Source organism: Manis pentadactyla, chromosome 4 (assembly GCF_030020395.1).
Source record: "Manis pentadactyla isolate mManPen7 chromosome 4, mManPen7.hap1, whole genome shotgun sequence".
Taxonomy (NCBI): Eukaryota; Metazoa; Chordata; class Mammalia; order Pholidota; family Manidae; genus Manis; species Manis pentadactyla.
Window position 1 is genome coordinate 190843952 of NC_080022.1, and position 17021 is coordinate 190860972.

General features: G+C 44.0%; 1 protein-coding gene across 4 annotated transcripts in view; it reads left to right on the forward strand.

The window, feature by feature from the left end:
• Nucleotides 1–17021, forward strand: part of LOC130683633 (actin-binding LIM protein 3-like) — a 127894-nt gene that overhangs the window by 54191 nt on the left and 56682 nt on the right. For 3 of the 4 annotated variants that reach the window (XM_057501904.1, XM_057501906.1, XM_057501905.1), the window contains one exon: nucleotides 1243–4441. The exons of the other annotated variant lie outside the window; for it this stretch is intronic. In XM_057501904.1, the coding sequence (XP_057357887.1) occupies nucleotides 1243–1254 (12 nt within the window). In that variant the 3' untranslated portion in view covers nucleotides 1255–4441. Of the gene's footprint in view, nucleotides 1–1242; nucleotides 4442–17021 lie in introns of those variants that run through there. 4 annotated transcript variants of the gene reach the window in all.

Below are 17021 nucleotides of genomic sequence, written 5' to 3' on the forward strand. Positions count from 1 at the left end.
CTTATGTCCTCTGTCGCCCAGCTTCCAGTGCCTGCTCACTGTTCTTGCTGCCCTGTTTCCCTAGTATTGGGGTCCCTATCCCTTTAAGACTTCCAAAAAGCGCTCGCCAAAACAAAACAGCAAAAAAGCAAAAAAAAAAAAATGGTCGCGCGCTTTTCTTATGTCCTCTGTCTCCCAGCCTCCAGTGCCTGCTCACTGTTCTTGCTGCCCTGTTTCCCTAGTATTGGGGTCCCTATCCCTTTAAGACTTCCAAAAAGCGCTCGCCAAAACAAAACAGCAAAAAAGCAAAAAAAAAAAAATGGTCGCGCGCTTTTCTTATGTCCTCTGTCGCCCAGCCTCCAGTGCCTGCTCACTGCTCTTGCTGGCCTGTTTCCCTAGTATTGGGGTCCCTATCCCTTTAAGACTTCCAAAAAGCGCTCGCCAAAACAAAACAGCAAAAAAGCAAAAAAAAAAAAATGGTCGCGCGCTTTTCTTATGTCCTCTGTCGCCCAGCCTCCAGTGCCTGCTCACTGCTCTTGCTGGCCTGTTTCCCTAGTATTGGGGTCCCTATCCCTTTAAGACTTCCAAAAAGCGCTCGCCAAAACAAAACAGCAAAAAAGCAAAAAAAAAAAAATGGTCGCGCGCTTTTCTTATGCCCTCTGTCGCCCAGCCTCCAGTGCCTGCTCACTGTTCTTGCTGCCCTGTTTTCCCAGTATCGAGCGCCCTGCGCTCTCGCCCGGATGGCTGGGGCTGGGTGTTCGGCAGTCCTGGGCTCCGTCTCCCTCCCGCTCTGCCTGCTCTTCTCCCGCCGGGAGCTGGGGGGAGGGGCGCTCGGCTCCCGCGGGGCCGGGGCTTGTATCTTACCCCCTTCGCGAGGCGCTGGGTTCTCTCAGGTGCGGATATGGTCTGGATATTGTCCTGTGTCCTCTGGTCTTTATTCTAGGAAGGGTTGTCTTTGTTATATTTTCATAGATATATGTTGTTTTGGGAGGAGATTTCCGCTGCTCTACTCACGCCGCCATCTTCCGCCCCTCCTCAAATTCTTCTCATTTCTATTCTAAATATCTCAAGAGTCATTTTCCCCCAAGATCCATGTCTCTGGATCAGCCCGACTCTTATCTCCAGCCATACATTGTGCTCCTACCAGCCTTGACTTGGGATCAGTTCAGCAAGGACAGGGTCTCTAAGGCAGAGGCCAGTGTAGTGATGCAAAGCAAAGACTGATGGGTTTCCATTGTGTGTTTGTATCTTTTTTCTCCACAGAGTACAAGGTAAAGGAGATACACCTGGGAGTCTCTGGGACCCTGGGAGCTGCAGGGAACTGGCAGAAAGATGACAGCACTATCCATTCAGGGAAGGTGACACCAATAAATAACTCAGTGATCTTCTTAAGACCAGCATTTCTGCTCTGTCGTGGCCCACATTCTCTGCATCCTGCCCTACATCTCTTGCCCACTGAAATCAAGACAGTTGCCCATGGACCTCAGAGACTTTCTGGAGGCTTGCCCAGCCCAGATATTAGATATTTACATTGAGGAGGCCTTGTGCCACATTTACCAAATGCTACCAAGCTTATCCCTAGCAGCATTAGGGGATGCTGAGGCTTGTCTCTTGGGAGCAGGTGCTTTGAGGCTGCCAGGCAAACCCAAGTTGGGCAGACCCAGCCTTTCCTCCAGATTTTCATCTCTGGCCCTCTCTGGGTAGATGGGTATGGGGGAGCCCAGGCACAAAATGTGGCTGAAGAGACAAGCCCACCACCCTAAGCCAACCTGGAACTGCCCCACGCCCACACTTCCTCCTTAGATCTACCCTTATGAACTGCTGCTGGTGACCACAAGAGGAAGAAGCCGTCTGCCCAAGGATGTGGACTGGACGCAGTTAGAGGCGAGTATGGAAAACCGAACAGGAGCCTCTGGATTGGAAGGGATTCCAGAAGTTGCCGGCCTAACCCAGCTTGGGAGGAGCAGGCAGAATGAATGGCTTTAAGGTCACACAGCTTATTGAACAGGCAGAGACTCCAGCCTGGCCTCCTCAGCCCATGACTGCTCCAGCGGTTCTGGGCTGCCTTCTCACTTCAGTTAGCCTCTGTGGTGCGCAGCTGCAGTGTGTCCCCACCAGGCACTGATGCTTCTGCAGATGTGAGAGGAGAGCTAGATTTTGTCCCTGCCATCAAGGGGCCTGCAGTCTGGTGGACAAACCGGAATGCAGCTATGACTTTATGCAGGATTGTACAGAGAACCAGTGCTTGTAATGGGGAAGACAGGGGAGTCAGCACTGCATGGAAGGGGACTCAGGAAGGAAGTCTTGAGCCAGCTCCCTAGGTTCCAGCTCCATACATTTATAACAAGGGCCTCCTTTTCTGCCCTCCCTTGGCAGGCAGCTTAGGGACAACCTCTCCAGACCTTAGTTTTCTCCTCTTTAAAATGGGGTGATTGTCCTGCTTCCTGCAAGCTGCCAAGTGAAGTAAATGAGGCGATGCACACACACAGAGCCCTTGGTGCAGACTCTGGTAGCACACTGAGCAGTTAAGTATTCAGTGCATCTTCTGGTGCTGTTATTCAGAGAAGACATCTAAGGCTGCACTGGTGCCAGGAAGAGGAAGGATTTGGATGGACTTTGAATGTGGGTGGGTTCAGATGGATGGAGAGAGGGAGGTGAGCCTCATGAGCAGGGAATGGCATAAACAAAGGTGCAGAGGCAGGCCTGAGTGTGGCATTGGCTGTCCAGCAGTTCAGTCCACTTGACCTGGAGTTCCAATCCCTGTCACATTCTGCCCTTACCACCCCAGTGCCACTCCCTGCCACTCCCTCTCATAGAATGCCCTTTCCATCTCGCCAGCCTCTTCACCCCTCAGGGCTCCATTCTAGTGATGCCTGTGTCCTGACATACCCCAAGCCTTCCCCAGGTTGTGTTGCTCGCTGTCCCCTCCAGCCTTCCCCAGCCCTGCAACCAGAGCACAGACCAAGCAGCTCTCCCTCCCCTTTGGTTCAGATAATCAGGCCGTGTATCCCTCTGCCTGTCATCTACCACGGGGCCTGGACTAGGGCAGGTGTCAGGAAATGTTTTCGGAATTGAATGCAGTCTTCTAAGAAAGGAGACTCAGCACTCCTTGGGATTAGCCCATCAGCTACTCCTGACCTGACTGCTGAAGCATCTGCCCTGAGCGGAGTGTGGGGGCAGAAGGAGGGGGTGCAGATGGGCCAGGAAGCTCTGCCAGTCCCAGCTCTGGCATGCTGTAAAGCAATGATTCTCCATACGTTTATAACAAGGGCCTCCTTTACTGTCTAGCAGCAAGTGTCTGCTGGTGCTGAAGGGGACAGCTCCTACCGCAGTTCCACTAGCCAGCATTGGGGATGGAAATGTCAGGGAACCTAGTTCATCGTGGAGGACCGATTGCTCTTCTACATTGCCCGGAACAACAAGAAGCTAAGACCAGGGAGCTCAACCTTCCCTAAGCATTAGAGTCACCCAGCGAGTTTCTTAAAAATACCAATATAGGGTCCCACCCTAGCCCAATAAAATTGCAACCTGGAGAGGAGTTCAGGCATCAGTATTTTCAGATGCTTCCAAGAATACTTAATGTGTAGCCTGAACTGAAGCCATAAGGCTATAGAGACACTTCCCTAGCTCTCTATACCAGTTTAAAGAGGGCCTGAAGAAGGAAACCCCTGACCCTGTCCTCAAGGAACTCAGAGTATAGATAGTCATCCAGTAAGTATTGAAAGCCTATTATATACCAGGTACTGTTCCAGGTGCTTGCAGTGTATCAGTGAATGAAATAGGGGCCCCTGCCCTCTTGGAGCTGGCATTCTCGTGTAAGGAGATAGACACTAAATGACACCAGTGATAAACAAATGACCTAACACACTGAAAGGTGACAGGGCTAAAGGGAGTAGTAGCTGAGAGCGGCGGGAGAGCGGTTGGGGTTGGAGGAGGGGCGAGCTTCAGTTTTAATAGGGTGGTCAGCGTAGACCTCACTGAAAATGTGACACCGAAGACTTGTAGGTGAGGTATGCCTAGATAAGGAGGAAGAGCATCCCAGGCAGGGGGCACAGCCACTGCAAGTTCCTCATGCCGGCGTGAGCATGGTGTGCCTGAGGACAGCAGGAGATGAAGTCAGGAAATGGGCACCAGATTGTGCTATGTGACAGACACATGGAGAGATCATTGCAATAGCGAGAATGACCGGTTGAGTGCTTCCTGCATAGCGGCCACTGTGCCAAGCACATGCCCTGTATCATTTCATTCACCCTCACAGTATCCAGGGGCAGGTACTAGGACACTCCCACTTTCTAGAAGAGGAAATGGAGGCTTAGAGAGGCAATGTACCCAGGTCATACACCCATATTTGCCTGGCCTTAAAGCCTGTGCACTTAACCTTTAAGCTTTAAAGTCTGTGGTGAATGTCAAATGGACAGGGCTGGCATTAGGCGCTCACAGGGGAAGGGAAGCTCCAGGTGGCCCTTAATGGAGAGGAGACAAGCCTGTCTCTTTCAATGTGTCCTACTGCGGACACATTTTCCTTGAGCTGAGTGTGCCATGCCTTCACATCGAGCCTCACAAAAAAGAGTTTTGTACACAACAAAGAAACCAGCTAGAGAGTCAAGAGTAACTGTCTTCCAATAACAAAAGAATAAATTAAGTGGAATTGTAGTTCCCCTCAGTCTTTTCTGTGGGTGGAGCAGAGAGGTCTCCGCATATCCAAACTACTCTTCAGCACTCACTTGAGTGAAAGTAAAGCAAATATGGACAAATTGGTAACAGAAATGGGAGAACAGGGCACCCTCGAGGCTGGCAGGGACTAAGGCAACTAACAGCCAAATACGATGTGTGGATGCTCTTTGAATCCTTATTCCAACAACCCAACTGTAAAAGTCATTTTTGAGACAATTAGGGGAATTTCACTTTGAATAGGTATTAGGTGATTCTGAGGAATTATTGTCCATTTTTCTTACCTTTGCTCATGCCCTTGTGGTTGCATAAGAAAGTAGCCACATGTTTTGAGCTGCATATTGCAGTATGTAGGAATGAATCGACATGGTGTCCAGGGTTTGCTTTTAAATATGTCAGCAAAGGAAATAGGTGACCCAATGTGGTGAATTGATAATAATTGCATCTGGGTAATGACCATGGGTGTGCATTGTGCTATTTTCTCTCTTTTGTGTAGTTTTGACATTTTTCATAGTAGGAAGATTATGAATTTTTAATGGATTGACCAAGGGGGTAGTGAGAGTGCACTGTGCTTGCGATCAGAAGGCCTGGGCTTTGTTCTCAGTTTTGCTACTTATGTACCACCTTCCATCCTCCCTCCCTCCCTCCCTCTTGGTCAAGTAAGTCATTAGCATTCTGTGACTGGGTTTTCTCATCTTTCAAGTAGATAAAAACAATTCTGGTTCTCAGAGTAGTTGGAAGGATTAAGTGAGAAAAGTGAGGATAAACATATAGTTATGAACTACTGAACATAACATAAATGCAGTGCAATTAAACACTGTTAAGTATTGAAATACCAACTCAAAGTAACCAGCAGCCATTGATGTCTATCAAGATATCAAAGTTACCTTTGCTTGAAGTTTTGGAAATGTGACCAAAATACTAGTTCACAGTGAAATAAGTCAGAGCATTGGCTGATTATTGTGTGGCTATATACATAATTTTCATCACATCTCCATCAGTACTCAATCAGCTAATATAATTGCTACGAACACATCATCTCAGTGATTCCAGTAAGCTTTCAGGTGGAAAATATGCCATATATTTCTCTCCTTAAACATAGTTTTTATTTTATTTTGAAAATTTTCAAAAATTTTGCAACTCCATAAAAGTTGCAAAAATAGTAAAATGAATATCCATTTACTCTTCACCTAAGTGTACTACATTTTAAGTGACATGTATTTCTAACTCTAAAAGCTTTTGACAATGTATCAATTTTCAAGGATGCTTGAAAGGGACAGAGGGAAGGCAGAAGGGAGGACAGGCAGAAAGGAGGGGAAAACCTGACATTGAATGCAAAACAAAGTTTTATCACATGGCCTGTTTGTTTTCATATAAGAAAGAGTTGACACTAAACTATGTTTTCTACCTTTATCTTGCATCTACCTACCACTTCAGCATTTTATTAATAATAATAATAATAATAATAATAATAAGGGAGAAATGTGGGATTCACATATAAATCAAGTATAAAAATCAAATGAATATTCATATCTGACCTGGTTGTTTGTAGTTCATAATGCATGATCAAAACTGAAAGTTTCTGTGATGACTGCCCTTGTACTGTTCACCATGTAAGAACTTATTCACTATGTAAGAATTTGTTCACCATGTAAGAACTTGTTCGTTGTGCTTCAGAAGATCAGAGACTGATGAGAATTACGCTTGGGGTGGATTAATGATTGTGCATTGAGTCCCCTGTACAGAATTTTATTGTTGTTAACTGTTAACAACCATTTGGTCAATAAATATGAGAGATGCCCTCTCAAAAAAAAAGAAAGAGATGAAAGGACACTTCAGAAATACGAGCAGTAATTTTTTTCTTTGACCTGAGGAATAAGTAGCCTTGCAGATAATTTGTAGAAATATTAAGAGGAAATACACCCAAAAATCTTGGCAATGCCTCCTTTTTCTCCAAAAGTAGAGAGGAATAGCAATGACTCATACACACTCCTGGACACAGAATGCATGGAGCAGGGATGCCGAAAGGTGAGGTCAACCAGGATGCGTCTCCAGGCACTTAGATAAAGCAGAAGTCCCACCTGAGCCCTGGGTGGGGGAGACCTCTCCAGCCAGGCCAGCTGCAGACACCTCTCCGGGGAAACTTACATTCAAACATTCATCCATTCAACAGATAATCATCATACACCATCCGTGGGTCAGACACAGAGCACCCAAGGGAAATATACAGGGACGCTCCCCTCTCCACCTGGCCCCACCTACCCCTCACATCCTTAAGCTGTTTCCCCTGTCTCCTCCCACCTTTCAGCGCCACCTGTCCCAGGAGGAGTTCTACCAAGTCTTCGGCATGACCATCTCCGAGTTTGACCGGCTGGCCCTCTGGAAGAGGAATGAACTGAAGAAGCAAGCCTGGCTGTTCTAGGCAGAGGCTTTATAAATATATATCCATTTATATAAAGATATATGTAAATCTCTATATGAAGCTTGGTATAATCCTCTCTGTGTAATGGGACACACTGCCCACCATGAGACTTGCTGTTCTGCACTGTCAGGCCAGCCCACATCATAAAGATGTTTTTATGCTCCTTTCTTTCTCTCTTCTAAGTGCTGTGGGGTTTGGGAAGGGATTTGAGGGGACTCCTATCCTTTTGCTGGGGATCCTTTTTATACTGAAACATCTGTCCTAACTTGAGTCCCCCAGGGTCCAACTCTCTTTGCTAAAGGAGGTGCCTGAAGATGTTTCTCTCCTCTCTGCTTCCTGGAATTTCCCCTCAGTCTCTGGGGCAGATGCTGACCATGCAGTTTCACATCTTACTGGACCCAGAGGGGCCCCCATGGGAGGATCACAATGAGCACTGAACACCTTTGAGAGCCCATGAAGAATTTTCTCATCATCCCCAGTTAGGAGTTCAGTGCTTCTGATTGGTGACACCATCAGCAGTGTGGACCTTGGGTCTGTTCCTGATAGCAGCAAACAGAAGTGGACAGAGACTTGGCCTCTCAGCTCTCAGGCCTTGTCCTTCTGCCCTTGATCCTAACCTCTCCTTTAACCAAGCCTCATGGTGGGAAAAGAAAAGGCACTTCCCTTCCTCCACCACACCTCCAAATGGCCTCTTTGCCTGGCCCCACCTGGAGGACCAGGGAAGGAGTGGGAGCTGGGAGCAGGAGACAGAGCAGCGCACCTGTCAGAGTCAGAGCTGCAGGATGTCTTGGGACCCTCCCTTTCCCTCACTGCTCCCAGCACCTCCTGACCCTTTCCCCTTTGAAGGAGAGGCCCATTATTTCAGCCTGTACTCTTCAGCCTTACTACAATCTATGTGCCTGACTACTTAACACGCCACAGGGCTAACACTCCTACCACAGTTCCAACTGAACTAAATAGACAAACTCTAACACCCCTCTAAACATAGGCCACATCCCAAAGAAAGGTTCTTGGTCTATGCCTGCTGGTCCCTGGGCTGGCTGGGATAAACAACCAGATCCCCCACCAATCCTCAATTCCCACTGCAAAGTTGGCCACATTTCATGGGGGAAACTTTTGGGAGAATGCTTATGAAATTCCAAAATACAGCATTGACCAGCACACTCATGATCATCCTAGATTTCCCTAAAGGCTACCTTTCCTGCCTCCTTGCCTTCTGGAACAGGGGTAAAAGCTTAACCTCTCCACCCATCCCTCATCCCTCAACTATGAGTTGGTGATGTTTGGTGGGGTCTGTTCCTTCTTGGAGGTGCCTTACATCAGCCCATTTTGAAGTCATAGAGGAAGGATGAAGTGGAGATGATCATAATGACTCTCAAAAGGCTGGTGATGTGCATAGCAGATGTAGAACTGACTTCAATTCAACAAACCCTCACTAAATACCTGCTGTTGCTGAGCACCTTCTGTATAGTAAGCACTGAATGGGGGAGGCTGATGGGAATACTGGGTGATCAACATGGGGCCTGGTCTGGGGGGCAGGCCTACTAACAATGGGTACAGTAAGGCATGTATTCAAACATGGTGGAGGTAAAGCAGAAAATGATAGGAGCCAGCATGAGAAAGTATGACTATTGAAAGGCATAAATGCAGTTGGTACAGACTAAGGAAAGTTCTGAAAGAGACTGCACTTCAGCAAAGTTCAGGAAGGATCTTTGTAAACTGGGAGGAGACCGTAACTTGAAAGGGTGAGAGGATGAGAGGCTAGAAGGGAGGTCTAATATATTCTTATTTAAAATGCCAACCGCTCTGCAACTTCTCTCTTTGGCCAATGTCTTTCAACTGTCCTGACCCTTTTGAAATGTCCCTGGCCAGATATTGAAACTGCCCCATTATCACTGGTTGAGAACTTGGCAAGATTGAAGGGTTTTGTTATTGTTGTTGGATATTTTTGTTTCCCATAAAAGCACATAATTTCAACCCATACCTGTGTCCTCCTGTTGTTTCTAGTGTGAGTGGAAACATGTTACATGGGCAGAGGCTGAACCATGCATATTTTTCAGAATAAGAGAGTGGGGAGCAGCTCCACTGACCTCAGTTTCTCCTACTGTAAAATAAGTTTGATGAGGTAAGCTTTACAGATTGTTTCCTGTGGAACCTGGGGTCCTGCAAGATAGTAGAGGGTGTTCCAACTGTAAATAAGGTTCTGTGATAAAAAATTAAAAACAATAGATTATTGTATTAAACATGGTAGAATAGGAAGGCAATACAGAAACCTCCTCTCAAAAACACATAAAAGAGGAAAATACAGCTAATGCAACTAGACCTGAAAATGACCTGAAGGCTGCAGAACAGACCCCCTACACCTGAGGAAGAAGAGAGGACCACACAGAAAAGGGTGAGGTAGCAAAGCCAAGATTGAGAAGAACCCAAGCCCTGTCCCCACACCAGCCTACAGACAGGAGAAAGAGAAACAGAATGGGAAGGGACTGGGAGCCCACGGGGACTGCACACCTGGCCCTGGAAGTCTGCTCTGGGAGCATGACACCACATTACATTGGGTTCTGGTGATTATTGGGGCTGGACACCAGGGGCAGACAGAACACTCTGGGAGGCTGAGGCTCCAGCCAGTGTTGAGGGCAGGCAGGCTCTGCCAGTCCTGAGACCCAAAGCAGAGGTGGCAGTTTGAAAGACTTGCTGGCAGTGGGACAGGTACCAGAAGGGATGAGGGTTGGATGGAGCCCTCTTCAGGAGAAAAGGCAGGTGGAGGATGCCTCCCTAGCCCTTCCTCAACCCAACAAATTGAGGTCTCTGGAGCTCCAGCTTCTCCATCCCCCTTGCTGGCAATGCAGCCCTGAGGCACCTCCTTGTGGGCACTGTGGGGAACTAACCCACTTGGCCCAGTGGCAGCACCAGACTTAGCTGTCTGGCAGGCAGAGGGAGACTCTTCAAACCAGGGAGAGTCTTACTTGGCTCCATTTCAGCCCACCCAGAGAGGTCCCTGCAGGAACCAGCCCCAAGAGCTCCTTCCCCACTGTGGGTGTCCAAAGATGATGCTATGTGTCTGGCTGGGGCACATTGGTCCACCTACCTATTAACCCTGCAGCCCCTCTGTTGCTGCAGGCCAGGCAGGGGCCACCCCACCACAGTGAACTCAACAGAGATTTCTAAGTTGATCACAAAGGCAGCAGCTCAAGCAAACTTCCCAACCAGACTTAGACCATTACAGAAGCCAGATAGAAAGGCACCCCACCCATGGCATGCCAACAACTGGGGACCCCAAGAAATAGAACCAGGCACCTGAGAGTAAAGAATCTTGAGCTTCTGGGCACCATAGCACAACTTCTTAATAAAGCTATTATTCTTTAGTCCAGAAAGCATAGCAGAGACATCTAATAAAAAGGAAGAAACACAGAATCCCTGACAAAATGAGCAGGCAGAGGAATTTGATCCAAAAAATCTGCAAGACAGAACCTCAGAAAGAGGTTCTAAATGAAACAGAGATCATCAATCTTGTTGATAAAGATTTCAAAATTAAAGTCATAAACATGCTCACAGATTTACAGAAAAGTATTCAAGATCTCAGGGAGGACTTCAACAATGAGATTAGAAAACCTGAAAAAGAGCCACTCAGAGCTGGGAAATACAGTATCTGAAATCAAACATACAATGGAGGGATTTAAAAGTAAATTACATCATGTAGAGGAGATGGTAAATGAAATGGAAATTAGAGAAAAGGAAAGCAAAAGCTGAGGAACAGAGAGAAAAAAGGATCTCTAGGAATGAAAGAATGATAAGAGAGCTATGTGACCAATCCAAATGAAATAATATTCACATAATAGGGGCACCAGAAGGAGAAGAGAAAGACAAAGGGATAGAAAGTCTCTTTAAGGAAATAATTGTTGAAAACTTTCCCAGTCTGGGGAAGGAAGTAGACACTCATGTCATGGAAGCACAGAGATCACCTAACAAAAGGAACCCAGCAAGACAACACCAAGACACATAATAATTAAAATGGCAAAGATCAAGAACAGGAGAGAGTGTTGAAAGCACCCAGAGAGAGAAAAAAGATTACTTATAAAGGAAATCCCATCAGTCTATCAGCAGACTTCTCAACAGAAACTCTACAGGCCAGAAGGGAGTGGCATGACATATTTAATGTGTTGAAACAGAAGGACCTCCAACCAAGAATCCTCTACCTGGAGAGATTATCATTTAAATTTGAAGCAGGGATTAAACAATTTCCAGATAAACAAAAATTGAAGGAATTTTCCACCACTTAGCCAGTCTTACACAATATGTTAAAGAAATTGCTCTAAATGAAAATAACCCTAAGCTAAATAGCTTTCACCTGAAAATAAACCCAAAGTAAAGGTAGTAAAATAACTCTTGCCAAACAAATACAACATTAAAACAAATAAAAGAATCAAAATCAACTATACACAAAATCCATCAAGGGATACACAAAAAAACACAGATTATGATGTCTAATATGAAAAATGTGGAGAAGGAAGAAGGGAAAAAAATTACCTTTAGATTGTGTTTGAAATGGAGTAATCAGCAATCTAAGACTATTATATAGTAGAGAAGCTACCCTTGAACCTTTGTTAACCACAAAACTATGATAAATATACACAAAAATAAATAAATTTTAAAAGAGAGAGAAGTCCAATTACAACACTAAAGAAAACTATCAATAACAAGAGAAGAATATAAGAGAGGAAAAAAGGAACAGAGAGGATATATTAAAAAACAGCAGAAAACATTTAATAAAATGGAAATAAGTATATATCTATCAATAGTCACCTTAAATAGAAATGGACTAAATGCACCAAGTAAAGGACAGAGAGTGGCAGAATGGATAAGGAAATGACCCATCCATATGCTGCCTACAAGAGACTCATTTCAGACCTAAAGACATACACAGACTTTTAAAAGTGAAGAGATGGAAAATGATATTACATGCAAATAATAGGGATAAAAAAGTACTTATGAGATAGGAAGGCAGCAGGGAGTAACTCCTGCCCAGTTAGAATACAGTGTTGGCCCTGGAAAAGGACAGAGTCTTACTGTATAAAGTCTATACAGAAAGAACAGGATACTTGGTATTGAAACAATGTAACAATGTACCCCCCCATACACACAGGGACTGAGTGATATGGAACAACTTGCTGACCACAGACACATAGGTCCACTAGTTTACAATAGAAGTAAGTTAAAACATAACTAGTATTCTGGCTGAACCTATAGGAAACTCCCACTGCAACAAGCATAAAACCCTAGATACTGAGACCCCAAGTGGCGGTCTTGCCCCTCCATACACTTATGGGGAGTTCTCTTATCTTGAATAAAACTTTCTCTTTAAATCTCCTACCTTGCTTGTTCATGAAGTTCAGTCTTCAATTCCTTGAACAAGAACCTCAGCATCACTTATATCAGACAAAATTGATTTCAAAACAAAGAAGGTAACAAGAGACTAAGGACATTACAAAATGATAATCATGACAGTCCAACAAGAGGATATAACCATTATAAATATCTATGCACCCAACATAGGAGAACCTAAATATGTAAAACAAATACTGACAGAATTAAAGGAGGAGGTAGATTGCAACACATTCATTTTAGGAGACTTCAATACATCAACAGACAGATCAAACAGACAGAAAATAAATAAGGTAACAGAGGCATTGAACAATACATTTGATCAAATGGACTTCACAGATATCTATAGAACACTCCACCCAAAAGCAGCAGGATACACATTTTTCTCACATGTACATGGAACACTCTCCAGAATAGATCACATACTAAGCCACAAAAAGGGCCTCAATAATCAGAAAGATTGAAATTGTATCAAGCAACTTCTCAGACAACAATGGCATGAAACTAGAAATAAATTACACAAAGAAAACAAAAAGACTTACAAACACATGGAGGCTAAACAGCATGCTTTTACATAATCAATAGATCAATGAACAAATCAAAACAGAAATCAAGCAATACATGGAGACAAATGAAAACCAACCAAACAAAAAAAACACAGAACAACCCAGAATCTGTGGGATGTAGCAAAGGCAGTTCTAAGAGGAAAGTACACAGCAATATAGGCTTACCTCAAGAAACAAGAACAATTCCAAATAAACAGTCTAAAATCAAAATTAAAGAAACTAGAAGAAGAAAATAAATGAAACCCAAAGTCAGTAGAAGGAAGGACATAATAAAGAGCAGAGCATAAATAAATAAAATAGAGAAGAATAAAACAATATGAAGAAATCAATAAAATCAGGAGCTGATTCTTTGAGAAAATAAACAAAATAAATAAACCCCTAGCCAGATTTATCAAGAAAAGGATGTACACACATAAACAGAATCAGAAATGAAGAAGGAATAATCACAGTGGATACCACAGAAACACAAATTATTAGAGAATATTTTCAAAGATTATATGCCAATAAATTGGACGACTTAGAAGAAATGGACAACTTCCTAGAAAAATACAACCTTCCAAGACTGATCCTGGAAGAAACAAAAATCTGAACGGACCAATTACCAGTGACAAAATTGAATTGGTAATCAAAAAACTTCCCCAAAACAAAATTCCAAGTCCAGGCAGCTTCACAGCTGAATTCAAGAACATTTAAAGAAAAACTAGTGCCCATTCTTAAATCATCCCAAAAAGTAGGAGGGAATACTTCTGAACTCATTGTATGAGGTCAGCATCACTCTAATACCAAAACCAAAGACACCACAGAAAAAGAAAATTACAAACCAATATCCCTGATGAACATAGATGCAAAAATACTCAACAAAGTATTAGCAAATTGAATACACAAATACATCAGAAGAATCATCCATCATGAACAAGTGGGATTTATTCCAGGGATACAAGGATGGTACAGTATTTGTAAATCCATCAGTATCATACACCACATTAACAAAAAGAAGAATTAAAATCACATGATCACTTCAATAGATGCTGAAAAAGCATTTGACAAAATTCAACATCCATTCATGATAAAAACTCTCAATAAAATGGATATAAAGGAAACATACCTCAACATACTAAAGGCCATGTATGAAAAATACACAGGCAAAATCATACTTAATAGCAAAAAGCTGAAAGCTTCTTCTCTAAGATCAGGAACAGACAAGGATGTCCACTCTCACCATTTTTATTCAACATAGTACTGGAGGTCCTAGCCATGACAATCAGGTAACATAAAGAGATAAAATGCATCCATACTGGTAAAGAAGAAGTTAAACTCTCACTATTTGCAGATGACATGATATAATTCATAGAAAATCCTAAAAAATCCAAAACTACTAGAAGTAATAACTGAATTCAACAAAGTCACAGGATACAAAATTAATACACAGAAATCTGTTACACTCCTATATACTAACAATGAACTAGCAGAAAGAAATCAGGAGAATGACTCCATTTACAATTGCATCAAGAAGAATAAAATACCTAGGAATAAACCTAACCAAGGTAAGGAAACCAGGGAATAAACCTAACTACAAGACACTCATGAGAGGAATTACTAAAAAATGGAAATCTATCCCATGCTCATGGAAAGGAAGAATTAATATTGTCAGAATGACCATCCTGCACAAAGCAATTTATAGATTCAATGCAATCCCTTTCAAACTACAACAGACACTTCTCCAAAGAAGAAATACAAATGGCCAGCAGACACATTGCTAATCATCAGGGAAATGCAAATTAAAACTTCAATAAGATATCACCTCACACCGGTTAGAATGGCCACTATCCAAAAGACAAGAAATAACAAATACTGGAAAGGGTGTTGAGTAATAGGAGCCCTGCTACCCTGTTGGTGGGACTGCAAATTGGTGCAACTACTGTGGAAAGAAATATGGAGGTTCCTTGAAAAATCTAAAAATATAAATATCATTCGACCCAGTAATTCCACTCCTAGGAATTTACCCAAAGAAAACAAAATCCCTGATTCAAAAATATATAATCCCTATGTTTATCACGGCACTGTTTTGCAATAGCCAAGATATGGAAGCAATATACGTGGCCATCAATAGATGAATGGATACAGAAGAGGTGGTACATATACACAATGGAATATTATTCAGCCATAAAAAGAAAAGAAATCCTGCCATTTGCAACAACATGGATGGGTCTAGTGGGCATTATGCTCAATGAAATAAGCCAAGTGGAGGAAGACAAATACCATATGATTTCACTTATTTATGGAATATAAAAGCAATGCAAAACAGAAGGAACAAAACAGCAGTAGACTCAGACACTGAGAAGCGACTAGTGGTTACCAATGGGGAGGGGAGTAGGCAGAGACAGGGGAAGGAGGCAGGGGACTGTTGAACTACTGTGATGTACATTTGATTAAAAAATTAATAATAATAATAGTTCCTCATTATTACATGCCAAGCTCTGTGCTGGACATTATACCCATCAGCTCGTGTAAGCCTCGTAACAGCCCAAGAGATAGCCGTTATTCTTATCTCCATGTCATAGATGAGGAAACAGCCTTGAAGAAGACACAATAACCGTGGTGGAGTCACGGACCAATTCCAGCCTGATTGAGACACCAGTTTATCCACTGTTATCAGTCCAGATGCTTTCAGCCACAAGAAAAGAGCATCTTCTTGACTATGGGCTTAAACAACGAGAACACATGTTGTCTTGTACAACTGTAAGTCCAGCGTGCAGGGCTAGTCAATTCAGCAGCTCAGCAATGCTATCAGGAGTCCAGGTCCCTTGCACCTCTTCACTCCACCAATCTCTGCATGTTCCCAGGTGAGACCCTCTCATGTTCATGAGGGGCTGCTGTAACTCCAGGCATCATGTCCTCACATTATTCCCCAGTCAGCAGTATTGGAGTCACCTGGGAGCTTATGCGAAATACTCTCTCCTGAGTGGGCCGCACTCCTTACCTACTCAATCCATGTCTGCATTTTAAGACCACAAGGTGATTCACACACACGGTGAAGTTTGAGAAGCACTGCTCTAAATGATCTTCTTTTTGGGGATAGACACAACATTTTCTACCAGACTTCCTGAATTTCTAAAGGGAACCTTTTCGCCAATATGCACATAGCCTTTTTGGACACTGGGGGGCAGCCTTACATTAATAAAGCAGAGCATGACTTAGGTGTGGGAGAGTGTGCACAGAAACATTATAGAAGGTTAGAGCTTAAAGCCAATAACAAGGGATACACTTTACAGCCGTGGAAACAGGCCCACCGAGCGTGTGAGCAGAAAAGCATCCAGCTCCTCTGTGGCCGCAGCCCCTCATCCTCACCAAGCACCTGGTAAGGAAACATGGGAACTGGCTGTGGAAAACGTCAGCAGCTGCACCTGGACACTGAACAGAGTCAAAATGGAGTAGAGGACTTAAAAATCACGGGGGGGGAAAACACTGATAAAATTCATAGGAAGGTGCAGGCTATGTATCACGGTGGGCCTCCACCTGCAGCATGACTCATGTCCCTGCGCTCTCACTGGGGAGCCAGCAAGCACCCTGTCTGTGCTTTCGCGGGTTCACTCAAAAGTCACCCATTCTACTTGGCCACAGGGCATTAGCAGATGGGTGGCCCCAGCTGCAAGTTACCGAGCAGCTCCCGTTAAGCACAGGCCTTGTTTTGGGGGGTGGGTGTGCAAAAGAACCGCAGTGGCTCTGCTCCTTCCCCACAGAACCACTCTGGCTTGGCTCAGTCCAGAGCCTATCATTTCAAACATGTGGCGTTGGCAGCTGCTCTGAGGCAGAGTCCCTCTCCTAACTTACATCTCCAGTAAGCATTTTGTATTTTTAGCAGCTGACCTACATAAGTAGCATCTGATAAGTGTAGGCCAGGAAAGTTAATTTTGCCAAAAGGAACTAATCAGGGGATCAATATTCCTTACATCGGTATTCCTTCCACACAGTTTCCACCTGCTACAAGGATCGGAGTACAG